Consider the following 14,921-nt stretch of genomic DNA (forward strand, 5'->3'; position numbering starts at 1 on the left):
CAGAATCAGAATCAGAATACTTTATTGATCCCTGGGGGAAATTATTTTTTGTACTTGTGTGTATTAGAAGAACAAGAAAAGGAATAAAGTAAAGATTTTAAAGAGTCACTGGAGGTAGCAGACACAGACCATGTTCAAATGAAGTGGCATGATGACAGCTTTTTAGATGAAATGCCACCCAAGACTTAACTGGAACACAACATTGTATTCATCCCTCGTACTTCTTTTTATTCTTGTGCCAACTCCAGTCTGTGCTGTTTCCTGATCTTTCCTCTGCTACAAGAGGTCAGGGAGATGGCTGTACACAGAGTCCAGCAGCTTCTGGCTGGCCTCCTGACTCTTCACTCCTGCAATCTCAAAGAGCCTGTCCAGTTTGTCCTCAGCGGCTGGGATCTGTTCGATGATATGCAACTCCTCTGGGTTGAGGATGTGCAGCATGTCGTCAAAGATGGGCTGCAGGTCACATGGGTCCAGACGCACCTGTCGGAGCACTGTGTCTTTCTTCTCTGAAAGACAAAAAAGAGACAAAGATTACCCTAAGCAATGTTCCCTCTAATTTTTCATGTGTCTGAGCGAACACACAAACTCCCTGAGCGATCCCTTGGACCACTGTGAGCAACAGCAGACGTGTGCACTGTGGTCACGCCAGCATCGAATCCATCCAAGTTACATGGTTTATTAAAATACTCAAATTACAGCATTTACATTTTACATGTTAGACTACTTTTAATTAACTGATTTAGCCCACTTAAAATGAAAATTAAAAAACAATCTTGTTCATGACCCGTTTAGTATGTTAACACTATTGGAAGTAAAAATAACTTGAACTCCAATTTTGGAAACAACTGCCTTTCTTTTTTCTTTTTTAAATAAAGCTCTGACTTGTATTATGAGTATGAGTCTGTGGTCTGGCAGAGAGTCCTGTAAGTCTCTGTCTGTAAAATACAGTATATAATGACCAATGTTGGGCAATTAATTATATAGTTACTTCTTCAAAAAAGTTACTGAGTTATGCAAACAAAAAAAAAAAAAGTTTTTTGCCGATTGCCCATTATTTACCGAATAATGCAGCCAAGATGTTTTTTTAAATAAGCATTTCAAACTATTTACATAACAATCAAGTGTTCTGCATCAAATAATAATAATTTCTGTCCACTATGAGATAAAGGAGAACAACAGCCTGATACCTGTAGGCCTGACAACAGGAGATGTATCACTCCTGTAACACCTGTAACATTTAGCAGTTGCCTCATTGTTCTGACACACACAACAAAACGCTCACTATACTGTACCCCAAAGTGTAAAACATGACATTTCCTGTTCCCACTAGGTGGCGCTGTCCCTGATGTCAAATATGGCAGTTGAAATATGTTCAGGGGTGGAGCCTTATCATATGTGTTCACTTTGGTCAAGGTCAGAAAATGTATGACAAAATGAGAGGCAATAAGATTTTCATGGCGAGTCATCGAAATTCGCCATGGCGCCACGGCCTCATAGTATTGTGAAAACTCAAAAGCTCCGCAATTTAACATGGCACAAGGGTGTAGTTGACACTGACCAAATATGAAGGTTATGAAATCAAACCCCAAGGAGGAGTTCGCAAAAGTTCGAGGCATGGAAATGGCAAAATTAGAGCCAAAATGTCACCTTCTCTTCCAAATGGCGGACTTCCTGTTGGGTTTGCGTCAATGGGCCCACTGACTTTTTTGTTCGTCTTGGCATGATACACATGTGTGCCAAATTTCATACATGTAGCTCAAACGATGTGGTCGTAGGGCTGCATTTAACAAGGCATAGGTGGCGCTCTAGAGCCATTTCCCAGTGCTCATATGTAAAACCATTAAAATACAAAATTTTTCACCAGACCTGGCATGTGTGCAAAATTTCATGAGTTTTTGAGCATGTTTAGGCCCTCAAAAAGGCCCTTGTTTCGCCTGAATAATAATAATAATAATAATTAAAGCTGCAAGCAGCGTTATGAGGGCCCTCGCACCCCCGGCGCGTCGAGTCACGCCCAACACCTAAAACCAGCACCTCCGATCTGATGTCACATTGATGGAATTCATGCATTTAACCACCAGCTAACATTTCAACTCATTCATTCGTGATTAGTTAGTTCTTCCACTAGGTGGCGCTCTAACCATTATGTACAAATGGCATAACAAACACTTCCTAGCTCGAGTCTCATCACGCCTGCGACCTTTGGGAGAGTTTGGACATTTTGATTTTGAGTGATAGCAGATTACTGCTTTTTGGCGAGTGATTGAAGCTCCACGTGCCGCCATGACCACCCCGTTTCCCTGAATGTAAAAAGCTTCGCAATTTAACATCACAAAGGTGTTTAGATTCCACACACAGAAGATTGCATAAACCTGATGAAATCCCTTGGAGGAGTTCGTCAAAGAAAGGTGCTTGAAAAGAGGGGAAAATGTTGCCAAAATTACACATTAACTTTAAAATGGCTGACTTCCTGTTGGATTTGGGATATTGCTCCAAGAGACTTTTTTGTACATCTTAAGATCTTCCATAAGCTTACCAGGTTTCAGACTCATACATAAAACACAGAGCTGGGGCTGTGGTTTTGAAATTTTGTAGGGGGCGCTGTGGAGCCATTTTGGGATATTCAATGAAAATGATCACATAACAACAAAGCCTTAAGCACATTGGAGGTGTGTGCCAAATTTCAAGCCTCTATAAACTTGCCAAGACCCTCAAAAGCCACTTCATCTTTCATGTTGAACAGCGTTGCCACCAGGGTGCGCCGTTCAGTTTAAACTCACAATTTTTGCACTGAAGCATCACGAGGGACTGATGGTGATATTCACCGCTTTTGAGGTGGCCAAGATAAACCTGTGAAAATCAGTACAACAAAATTAAAGCCATGACATTTCCTGTTGCCACTAGGTGGCGCTGTCCGTATTTCCGACAATGGGCACATCAATCTGTTCAGGGCGGGTCTGACATCATGCCTGTAAAGTCTGGTACTGATCAGACTGGATTTCATTGAGTTATACTAATTTGTTTCTTCATGGCGTGACATCAAAGTTCGCCATGCTGCTGGGGTCACACCCTTTCGCGAAAACTCACAGTTTTCACTGTAACCTAAGACCAACTCCTTAAGGCTTTCCTGGAGAAATTTGAGGCTGCAGATGTCACCCATCACTATACTGTACCCCAAAGTGTAAAACATGACATTTCCTGTTCCCACTAGGTGGCGCTGTCCTTGATGTCAAATATGGCAGTTGAAATATGTTCAGGGGTGGAGCCTTATCATATGTGTGCTCTTTGGTCCAGATCGGAACATGTATGACAGAATGAGAGGCAATAAGATTTTCATGGCGAGTCATCGAAATTCGCCATGGCGCCACGGCCTCATAGTATTGTGAAAACTCAAAAGCTCCGCAATTTAACATGGCACAAGGGTGTAGTTGACACTGTCCAAATTTGAAGTTTATAGGACCAAATCCCAAGGAGGAGTTCGTTAAAGTACAAGGCATGGAAACGGTAAAATCAGACCCAAAATGTCACCTTCAATCCAAAATGGCGGACTTCCTGTTGGGTTTAGGACATTGCCATAATAGACTTTTTTGTTCGACTCTGAACGTTATATAGGTGTACCGACTTTCAAACGTGTAGGTCATACCCATACCGGGGGCTCGCGTTTTTCATTTTTCTAGGTGGCGCTACTGAGCTAATTTTCCCTGGCCATGTCTGAGAACATTAAAATACGTAAATTTTCACCAGACCTGACGCGTGTGCAAAATTTCATGAGTTTTCGAGCATGTTTAGGCCCTCAAACGGCCAATTCATTTGCCGAAATAATAATAATAATAATAATTAAAGCTGCAAGCAGCGTTATGAGGGCCCTCGCACCCCCGGCGTGTCGAGCCACGCCCAACACCTAAAACCAGCACGTCCAATGTGATGTCACATTGATGGAATTCATGCATTTAACCACCAGCTAACATTTCATCTCATTGAACCATGATTATAGTCGTCCCACTAGGTGGCGCTCTAACTATTACCGACAAATGGCATAACAAACATTTCCGAGCTCGAGTCTCATCACACCTGCGACGTTTGGGAGAGATTGGATATTGTGTTTTTGAGTGACAGCAGATTACTGCTTTTTGGCGAGTGATTGAAACTCTAAGTGCCGCCATGACCACCCCGTTTCCTTGAACGTAAAAAGCTTCGCAATTTAACATCACAAAGGTCTTTAGATTCCACAAACTGCAGATCGGTCCAATCTGATGAAATCCCTTGGAGGAGTTCGTCAAAGAACGATGCCTGAAAAGAGGGGAAAATGTTGCCAAAATTGCACATTAATTTTAAAATGGCTGACTTCCTGTTGGATTTGGGATATTGCTCCAAGAGACTTTTTTGTACATCTTGATATCTCCTATAAGCTTACCAGGTTTCAGACTCATACATAAAACACAGAGCAGGGGCTGTGATTTTGAAATTTTGTAGGGGGCGCTGTGGAGCCATTTTGGGATATTCAATGAAAATGATCACATAACAACAAAGCCTTAACCACATTGGAGGTGTGCGCCAAATTTCAAGACTTTTTAAACTTTCCAAGCCCCTCAAAAGCCACTTCATCTTTCATGGTGAACCGCGTTGCCACCAGGGTGCGGCGTTCAGTTTAAAGTCACAATTTTTGCACTGAAGCATCACAAGGGACTGATGGTGATATTCACCGCTTTTGAGGTGGCCAAGATGAACCTGTGAAAATCAGTACAACAAAATTAAAGCCATGACATTTCCTGTTGCCACTAGGTGGCGCTGTCCGTATTCCCGACAATGGGCACATCAATCTGTTCAGGGCGGGTCTGACATCATGCCTGTAAAGTCTGGTACTGATCAGACTGGATTTCATTGAGTTATACTAATTTCTTTCTTCATGGCGTGACATCAAAGTTCGCCATGCCGCTGGGGTCACACCCTTTTGCGAAAAGTCACAGTTTTCACTGTAACCCAAGACCAACTCCTTAAGGCTTTCCTGGAGAAATTTGAGGCTGCAGATGTCACCCATCACAATACTGTACCCCAAAGTGTAAAACATGACATTTCCTGTTCCCACTAGGTGGCGCTGTCCCTGATGTAAAATATGGCAGTTGTAATATGTTCAGGGGTGGAGCCTTATCATATGTGTTCACTTTGGTCAAGGTCAGAAAATCTATGACAGAATGAGAGGCAATAAGATTTTCATGGCGAGTCATCGAAATTCGCCGTGGCGCCACGGCCTCATAGTATTGTGAAAACTCAAAAGCTCCGCAATTTAACATGGCACAAGGGTGTAGTTGACACTGTCCAAATTTGAAGGTTATGAAATGAAACCCCAAGGAGGAGTTCGCAAAAGTTCGAGGCATGGAAATGGCAAAATTAGAGCCAAAATGTCACCTTCTCTTCCAAATGGCGGACTTCCTGTTGGGTTTGCGTCAATGGGCCCACAGACTTTTTTGTTCGTCTTGGCATGATACACATGTGTGCCAAATTTCATACATGTAGCTCAAACCATGTGGTCGTAGGGCTGCATTTAACAAGGCATAGGTGGCGCTGTAGAGCCATTTCCCAGTGCTCATATGTAAAACCATTAAAATACAAAATTTTTCACCAGACCTGGCATGTGTGCAAAATTTCATGAGTTTTTGAGCATGTTTAGGCCCTCAAAAAGGCCCTTGTTTGGGGTGAATAATAATAATAATAATAATAATAATTAAAGCTGCAAGCAGCGTTATGAGGGCCCTCGCACCCCCGGCGTGTCGAGCCATGCCCAACACCTGAAACCAGCACGTCCGATCTGATGTCACATTGATGGAATTCATGCATTTAACCACCAGCTAACATTTCAACTCATTCATTCATGATTAGTTAGTCGTTCCACTAGGTGGCGCTCTAACCATTATGTACAAATGGCATAACAAACATTTCCGAGCTCGAGTCTCATCACGCCTATGAGCTTTGGGAGAGATTGGACATTGTGTTTTTGAGTGACAGCAGATTACTGCTTTTTGGCGAGTGATTCAAACTCTAAGTGCCGCCATAACCACCCCGTTTCACTGAACGTAAAAAGCTTCGCAATTTAATATCACAAAGGTCTTTAGATTCCACACACTGGAGATTGGTTCAATATGATGAAATCCCTTGGAGGAGTTCGTCAAAGAACGGTGCCTGGAAAGAGGGGAAAATGTCACAAAAATTACACATTAATTTTAAAATGGCTGACTTCCTGTTGGATTTGGGATATTGCACCAAGAGACTTTTTTGTACATCTTGATATCTCCTATAAGCTTACCAGGTTTCAGAATCATACATAGAACACAGAGCAGGGGCTGTGGTTTTGAAATTTTGTAGGGGGCGCTGTGGAGCAATTTCGCGCTATTCAATGAAAATGATCACATGCCAACAAAGCCTTCATCCATTTGGAGGTGTGTGCCAAATTTCAAGCCTCTATAAACTTGCCAAGACCCTCAAAAGCCACTTCATCTTTCATGTTGAACAGCGTTGCCACCAGGGTGCGCCGTTCAGTTTAAAGTCACAATTTTTGCACTGAAGCATCACGAGGGACTGATGGTGATATTCACCGCTTTTGAGGTGGCCAAGATGAACCTGTGAAAATCAGTACAACAAAATTAAAGCCATGACATTTCCTGTTGCCACTAGGTGGCGCTGTCCGTATTTCCGACAATGGGCACATCAATCTGTTCAGGGCGGGTCTGAGATCATGCCTGTAAAGTCTGGTACTAATCAGACTGGATTTCATGGAGTTATACTAATTTGTTTCTTCATGGCGTGACATCAAAGTTCGCCACGCCGCTGGGGTCACACCCTTTTGCGAAAAGTCACAGTTTTCACTGTAACCCAAGACCAACTCCTTAAGGCTTTCCTGGAGAAATTTGAGGCTGCAGATGTCACCCATCACTATACTGTACCCCAAAGTGTAAAACATGACATTTCCTGTTCCCACTAGGTGGCGCTGTCCTTGATGTCAAATATGGCAGTTGAAATATGTTCAGGGGTGGAGCCTTATCATATGTGTGCTCTTTGGTCCAGATCGGAACATGTATGACAGAATGAGAGGCAATAAGATTTTCATGGCGAGTCATCATAATTCGCCATGGCGCCACGGCCTCATACTATTGTGAAAACTCAAAAGCTCCGCAATTTAACATGGCACAAGGGTGTAGTTGACACTGTCCAAATTTGAAGTTTATAGGACCAAATCCCAAGGAGGAGTTCGTTAAAGTACAAGGCATGGAAACGGTAAAATCAGACCCAAAATGTCACCTTCAATCCAAAATGGCGGACTTCCTGTTGGGTTTAGGACATTGCCATAATAGACTTTTTTGTTCGACTCTGAACGTTATATAGGTGTACCGACTTTCAAACATGTAGGTCATACCCATACCGGGGGCTCGCGTTTTTCATTTTTCTAGGTGGCGCTACTGAGCTAATTTTCCCTGGCCATGTCTGAGAACATTAAAATACGTAAATTTTCACCAGACCTGACGCGTGTGCAAAATTTCATGAGTTTTCGAGCATGTTTAGGCCCTCAAAAGGCCGATTCATTTGCCGGAATAATAATAATAATAATAATAATAATAATAATAATAATAAACGGAGCAATTACAATAGGGCCTTCGCACTATCAGTGCTCGGGCCCTAATAATAATAATAATAATAATAATAATAAGAAACGGAGCAGATACAATAGGGCCTTCGCACTCTCAGTGCTCGGGCCCTAATAATAATAAACAGAGCAATTACAATAGGGCCTTCGCACTGTCAGTGCTCGGGCCCTAATAATGATAATAATTAAAGCTGCAAGCAGCGTTATGAGGGCCCTCGCACCCCCGGCGCGTCGAGCCACGCCCAACACCTAAAACCAGCACCTCCGATCTGATGTCACATTGATGGAATTCATGCATTTAACCACCAGCTAACATTTCATCTCATTCAGTCATCATTATAGTCGTCCCACTAGGTGGCGCTCTAACCATTACTGACAAATGGCATAACAAACATTTCCAAGCTCGAGTCTCATCACGCCTGCGACCTTTGGGAGAATTTGGACATTTAGATTTTGAGTGACAGCAGATTACTGCTTTTTGGCGAGTGATTGAAACTCCACGTGCCGCCATGACAACCCCGTTTCCCTGAACGTAAAAACCTTCGCAATTTAACATCACAAAGGTCTTTAGATTCCACACACTGGAGATTGGTTCAATATGATGAAATCCCTTGGAGGAGTTCGTCAAAGAACGGTGCCTGGAAAGAGTGGAAAATATCACAAAAATTACACATTAATTTTAAAATGGCTGACTTCCTGTTAGATTTGGGATATTGCTCCAAGAGACTTTTTTGTACATCTTGATATCTCCTATAAGCTTACCAGGTTTCAGACTCATAGATAAAACACAGAGCTGGGGCTGATGTTTTGAAATATTGTAGGGGGCGCTGTGGAGCCATTTTGCGCTATTCAATGAAAATGATCACATAACAACAAAGCCTTAAGCACAATGGAGGTGTGCGCCAAATTTCAAGCCTCTATAAACTTTCCAAGACCCTCAAAAGCCACTTCATTTTTCACGGTGAACAGCGTTGCCACCAGGGTGCACCGTTCAGTTTAAAGTCACAATTTTTGCACTAAAGCATCATCAAGGACTGATGGTGATATTCACCGCTTTTGAGGTGGCCACGATGAACCTGTGAAAATCAGTACAACAAAATTAAAGCCATGACATTTCCTGTTGCCACTAGGTGGCGCTGTCCGTATTTCCGACAATGGGCACATCAATCTGTTCAGGGCGGGTCTGACATCATGCCTGTAAAGTCTGGTACTGATCAGACTGGATTTCATTGAGTTATACTAATTTGTTTCTTCATGGCGTGACATCAAAGTTCGCCATGCTGCTGGGGTCACACCCTTTCGCGAAAACTCACAGTTTTCACTGTAACCCAAGACCAACTCCTTAAGGCTTTCCTGGAGAAATTTGAGGCTGCAGATGTCACCCATCACTATACTGTACCCCAAAGTGTAAAACATGACATTTCCTGTTCCCACTAGGTGGCGCTGTCCTTGATGTCAAATATGGCAGTTGAAATATGTTCAGGGGTAGAGCCTTATCATATGTGTTCACTTTGGTCAAGGTCAGAAAATGTATGACAAAATGAGAGGCAATAAGATTTTCATGGCGAGTCATCGAAATTCGCCATGGCGCCACGGCCTCATAGTATTGTGAAAACTCAAACGCTCCGCAATTTAACATGGCACAAGGGTGTAGTTGACACTGTCCAAATTTGAAGTTTATAGGACCAAATCCCAAGGAGGAGTTCGTTAAAGTTCGAGGCATGGAAATGGCAAAATTAGAGCCAAAATGTCACCTTCTCTTCCAAATGGCGGACTTCCTGTTGGGTTTGCGTCAATGGGCCCACTGACTTTTTTGTTCGTCTTGGCATGATACACATGTGTGCCAAATTTCATACATGTAGCTCAAACGATGTGGTCGTAGGGCTGCATTTAACAAGGCATAGGTGGCGCTGTAGAGCCATTTCCCAGTGCTCATATGTAAAACCATTAAAATACAAAATTTTTCACCAAACCTGGCATGTGTGCAAAATTTCATGAGTTTTTGAGCATGTTTAGGCCCTCAAAAAGGCCCTTGTTTGGGGTGAATAATAATAATAATAATAATAATAATAATAATAATAATAATAAGAAACGGAGCAGATACAATAGGGCCTTCGCACTCTCGGTGCTCGGGCCCTAATAATAAACAGAGCAATTACAATAGGGCCTTCGCACTGTCAGTGCTCGGGCCCTAATTAAAGCTGCAAGCAGCGTTATGAGGGCCCTCGCACCCCCGGCGCGTCGAGCCACGCCCAACACCTAAAACCAGCACGTCCGATCTGATGTCACATTGATGGAATTCATGCATTTAACCACCAGCTAACATTTCAACTCATTCATTCATGATTTGTTAGTCGTTCCACTAGGTGGCGCTCTAACCCTTATGCACAAATGGCATAACAAACATTTCCGAGCTCGAGTCTCATCACGCCTATGAGCTTTGGGAGAGTTTGGACATTTTGATTTTGAGTGACAGCAGATTACTGCTTTTTGGCGAGTGATTGAAACTCCACGTGCCGCCATGACCACCCCGTTTCCCTGAATGTAAAAAGCTTCGCAATTTAACATCACAAAGGTCTTTAGATTCCACACACAGGAGATCGCATCAATCTGATGAAATCCCTTGGAGGAGTTCGTCAAAGAACGGTGCCTGGAAAGAGGGGAAAATGTTGCCAAAATTGCACATTAATTTTAAAATGGCTGACTTCCTGTTGGATTTTGGATATTGCTCCAAGAGACTTTTTTGTACATCTTGATATCTCCTATAAGCTTACCAGGTTTAAGACTCATACATAAAACACAGAGCAGGGGCTGATATTTTGAAATTTTGTAGGGGGCGCTGTGGAGCCATTTCGCGCTATTCAATAAAAATGATCACATGACAACAAAGCCTTAAGCACATTGGAGGTGTGGGCCAAATTTCAAGACTTTTTAAACTTTCCAAGCCCCTCAAAAGCCACTTCATTTTTCATGGTGAACAGCGTTGCTACCAGGGTGCACCGTTCAGTATAAAGTCACAATTTTCGCACTGCAGCATCATGAAGGACTGACGGTGACATTCACCGCTTTTGAGGTATCCACAATGAACCTGTGAAAATCAGTACAACAAAGTGTAAGACATGACATTTCCTGTTGCCACTAGGTGGCGCTCTTCATATTCCTGACAATGGGCACATCAATTTGTTCAGGGCGGGTCTGACATCATGCCTGTAAAGTCTGGTACTAATCAGACTGGATTTCATGGAGTTATACTAATTTGTTTCTTCATGGCGAGACATCAAAGTTCGCCATGCTGCTGAGGTCACACCCTTTCGTGAAAAGTCACAGTTTTCACTGTACCCCAAGACCAACTCCTTACGCCTTTCCTGGAGAAATTTGAGGCTGCAGATGTCACCCATCACAATACTGTACCCCAAAGTGTAAAACATGACATTTCCTGTTCCCACTAGGTGGCGCTGTCCTTGATGTCAAATATGGCAGTTGAAATATGTTTAGGGGTGGAGCCTTATCATATGTGTTCACTTTGGTCAAGGTCAGAAAATGTATGACAAAATGAGAGGCAATAAGATTTTCATGGCGAGTCATCGAAATTCGCCATGGCGCCACGGCCTCATAGTATTGTGAAAACTCAAAAGCTCCGCAATTTAACATGGCACAAGGGTGTAGTTGACACTGTCCAAATTTGAAGCTTATACGCCCAAATTCCAAGGAGGAGTTCGAAAAAGTTCGAGGCATGGAAATGGCAAAATCAGAGCCAAAATGTCACCTTCACTTCTAAATGGCGGACTTCCTGTTGGGTTTGCATCAATGGGCCCACAGACTTTTTTGTTCGACTCGGCATGATACACATGTGTGCCAAATTTCATACATGTAGCTGAAACGATGTGGTCGTAGGGCTGCATTTAGCAAGGCATAGGTGGCGCTGTAGAGCCATTTCCCAGTGCTCATATGTAAAACCATTAAAATACAAAATTTTTCACCAGACCTGGCATGTGTGCAAAATTTCATGAGTTTTTGAGCATGTTTAGGCCCTCAAAAAGGCCCTTGTTTCGCCTGAATAATAATAATAATAATAATAATAAGAAACGGAGCAGATACAATAGGGCCTTCGCACTCTCGGTGCTCGGGCCCTAATAATAATAATAATAAACAGAGCAATTACAATAGGGCCTTCGCACTGTCAGTGCTCGGGCCCTAATAAGAAACGGAGCAGATACAATAGGGCCTTCGCACTCTCGGTGCTCGGGCCCTAATAATAATAATAAGAAACGGAGCAGATACAATAGGGCCTTCGCACTCTCGGTGCTCGGGCCCTAATTAAAGCTGCAAGCAGCGTTATGAGGGCCCTCGCACCCCCGGCGCGTCGAACCACGCCCAACACCTAAAACCAGCACCTCCGATCTGATGTCACATTGATGGAATTCATGCATTTAACCACCAGTTAACATTTCATTTGGTTCAACCATGAGTATAGTCGTCCCACTAGGTGGCGCTCTAACCATTATTGACAAATAGCATAACAAACATTTCCAAGCTCGAGTCTCATCACACCTGCGACCTTTGGGAGAGATTGGACATTGTGTTTTTTAGTGACAGCAGATTACTGCTTTTTGCGAGTGATTGAAACTCTACGTGCCGCCATGACCACCCCGTTTCCCTGAACGGAAAAAGCTTCGCAATTTAACATCACAAAGGTCTTTAGATTCTACACACTGAAGAATGCTTCAATATGATGAAATCCCTTGGAGGAGTTCGTCAAAGTATGAGGCCTGAAAAGGGGGGAAAATGTCATCAAAATTACACATTAATTTTAAAATGGCTGACTTCCTGTTGGATTTGGGATATTGCTCCAAGAGACTTTGTTGTACATCTTGATATCTTACACAAGCTTACCAAGTGTCAGACTCATAGATGAAACACAGAGCAGGGGCTGATGTTTTGAAATATTGTAGGGGGCGCTGTGGAGCCATTTTGCGCTATTCAAGGAAAATGGTTACATAACAACAATGCCTTCATGCATTTGGAGGTGTGTGCCAAATTTCAAGCCTCTATAAACTTTCCAAGCCCCTCAAAAGCCACTTCATCTTTCATGATGAACCGCGTTGCCACCAGGGTGCGCCGTTCAGTTTAAAGTCACAATTTTTGCACTGAAGCATCACGAGGGACTGATGGTGATATTCACCGCTTTTGAGGTGGCCACGATCAACCTGTGAAAATCAGTACAACAAAGTTAAAGCCATGACATTTCCTGTTGCCACTAGGTGGCGCTGTCCGTATTTCCGACAATGGGCACATCAATCTGTTCAGGACGGGTCTGACATCATGCCTGTAAAGTCTGGTACTGATCAGACTGGATTTCATTGAGTTATACTAATTTGTTTCTTCATGGCGTGACATCAAAGTTCGCCATGCTGCTGGGGTCACACCCTTTCTCGAAAACTCACAGTTTTCACTGTAACCCAAGACCAACTCCTTAAGGCTTTCCTGGAGAAATTTGAGGCTGCAGATGTCACCCATCACTATACTGTACCCCAAAGTGTAAAACATGACATTTCCTGTTCCCACTAGGTGGCGCTGTCCTTGATGTCAAATATGGCAGTTGAAATATGTTCAGGGGTGGAGCCTTATCATATGTGTTCACTTTGGTCAAGGTCAGAAAATGTATGACAAAATGAGAGGCAATAAGATTTTGATGGCGAGTCATCGAAATTCGCCATGGCGCCACGGCCTCATAGTATTGTGAAAACTCAAAAGCTCCGCAATTTAACATGGCACAAGGGTGTAGTTGACACTGTCCAAATTTGAAGGTTATGAAATGAAACCCCAAGGAGGAGTTCGCAAAAGTTCGAGGCATGGAAATGGCAAAATTAGAGCCAAAATGTCACCTTCTCTTCCAAATGGCGGACTTCCTGTTGGGTTTGCGTCAATGGGCCCACAGACTTTTTTGTTCGTCTTGGCATGATACACATGTGTGCCAAATTTCATACATGTAGCTCAAACGATGTGGTCGTAGGGCTGCATTTAACAAGGCATAGGTGGCGCTCTAGAGCCATTTCCCAGTGCTCATATGTAAAACCATTAAAATACAAAATTTTTCACCAGACCTGGCATGTGTGCAAAATTTCATGAGTTTTTGAGCATGTTTAGGCCCTCAAAAAGGCCCTTGTTTGGGGTGAATAATAATAATAATAATTAAAGCTGCAAGCAGCGTTATGAGGGCCCTCGCACCCCCGGCGCGTCGAGCCACGCCCAACACCTAAAACCAGCACGTCCGATCTGATGTCACATTGATGGAATTCATGCATTTAACCACCAGCTAACATTTCAACTCATTCATTCATGATTAGTTAGTCGTTCCACTAGGTGGCGCTCTAACCATTATGTACAAATGGCATAACAAACACTTCCGAGCTCGAGTCTAATCACACCTGAGACGTTTGGGAGAGATTGGACTTTGTGTTTTTGAGTGACAGCAGATTACTGCTTTTTGGCGAGTGATTGAAACTCTAAGTGCCGCCATAACCACCCCGTTTCCCTGGACGTAAAAAGCTTCGCAATTTAACATCACAAAGGTCTTTAGATTCCACACACTGGAGAATGGTTCAATATGATGAAATCCCTTGGAGGAGTTCGTCAAAGTATGAAGCCTGAAAAGAGGGGAAAATGTCGCCAAAATTGCACATTAATTTTAAAATGGCTGACTTCCTGTTGGATTTGGGATATTGCTCCAAGAGACTTTTTTGTACATCTTGATATCTCCTATAAGCCTACCAGGTTTCAGATTCATACATAAACCACAGAGCAGGGGCTGATATTTTGAAATATTGTAGGGGGCGCTGTGGAGCCATTTTGCGCTATTCAATGAAAGTGATGACATGACAACAAAGTCTTCATCACATTGGAGGTGTGTGCCAAATTTCAAGCCTCTATAGACTTGCCAAGACCCTCAAAAGCCACTTCATCTTTCATGTTGAACAGCGTTGCCACCAGGGTGCGCCGTTCAGTTTAAACTCACAATTTTTGCACTGAAGCATCACGAGGGACTGATGGTGATATTCACCGCTTTTGAGGTGGCCACGATGAACCTGTGAAAATCAGTACAACAAAATTAAAGCCATGACATTTCCTGTTGCCACTAGGTGGCGCTGTCCGTATTTCCGACAATGGGCACATCAATCTGTTCAGGGCGGGTCTGACATCATGCCTGTAAAGTCTGGTACTGATCAGACTGGATTTCATTGAGTTATACTAATTTGTTTCTTCATGGCGTGACATCAAAGTTCGC

At 43.1% G+C, this 14,921-nt stretch overlaps 1 protein-coding gene across 1 annotated transcript in view; it reads right to left on the reverse strand.

The window, feature by feature from the left end:
* Nucleotides 1-276: 276 nt before the first annotated feature.
* The window catches only part of tnfrsf21 (tumor necrosis factor receptor superfamily, member 21), a 127,780-nt gene continuing 113,135 nt past the window's right edge, over nucleotides 277-14,921 (reverse strand). Inside the window, exon 6 of the mRNA XM_085372812.1 lies at nucleotides 277-506. Within this exon, the coding sequence (XP_085228938.1) occupies nucleotides 277-506 (230 nt within the window). The remainder of the gene's footprint in view (nucleotides 507-14,921) is intronic.

The sequence above is a fragment of the Diplotaxodon limnothrissa genome, linkage group LG15 (assembly GCF_057381915.1).
Source record: "Diplotaxodon limnothrissa isolate DT_005_m linkage group LG15, D_limnothrissa_male_GT1.1, whole genome shotgun sequence".
Classification (NCBI taxonomy): domain Eukaryota; kingdom Metazoa; phylum Chordata; class Actinopteri; order Cichliformes; family Cichlidae; genus Diplotaxodon; species Diplotaxodon limnothrissa.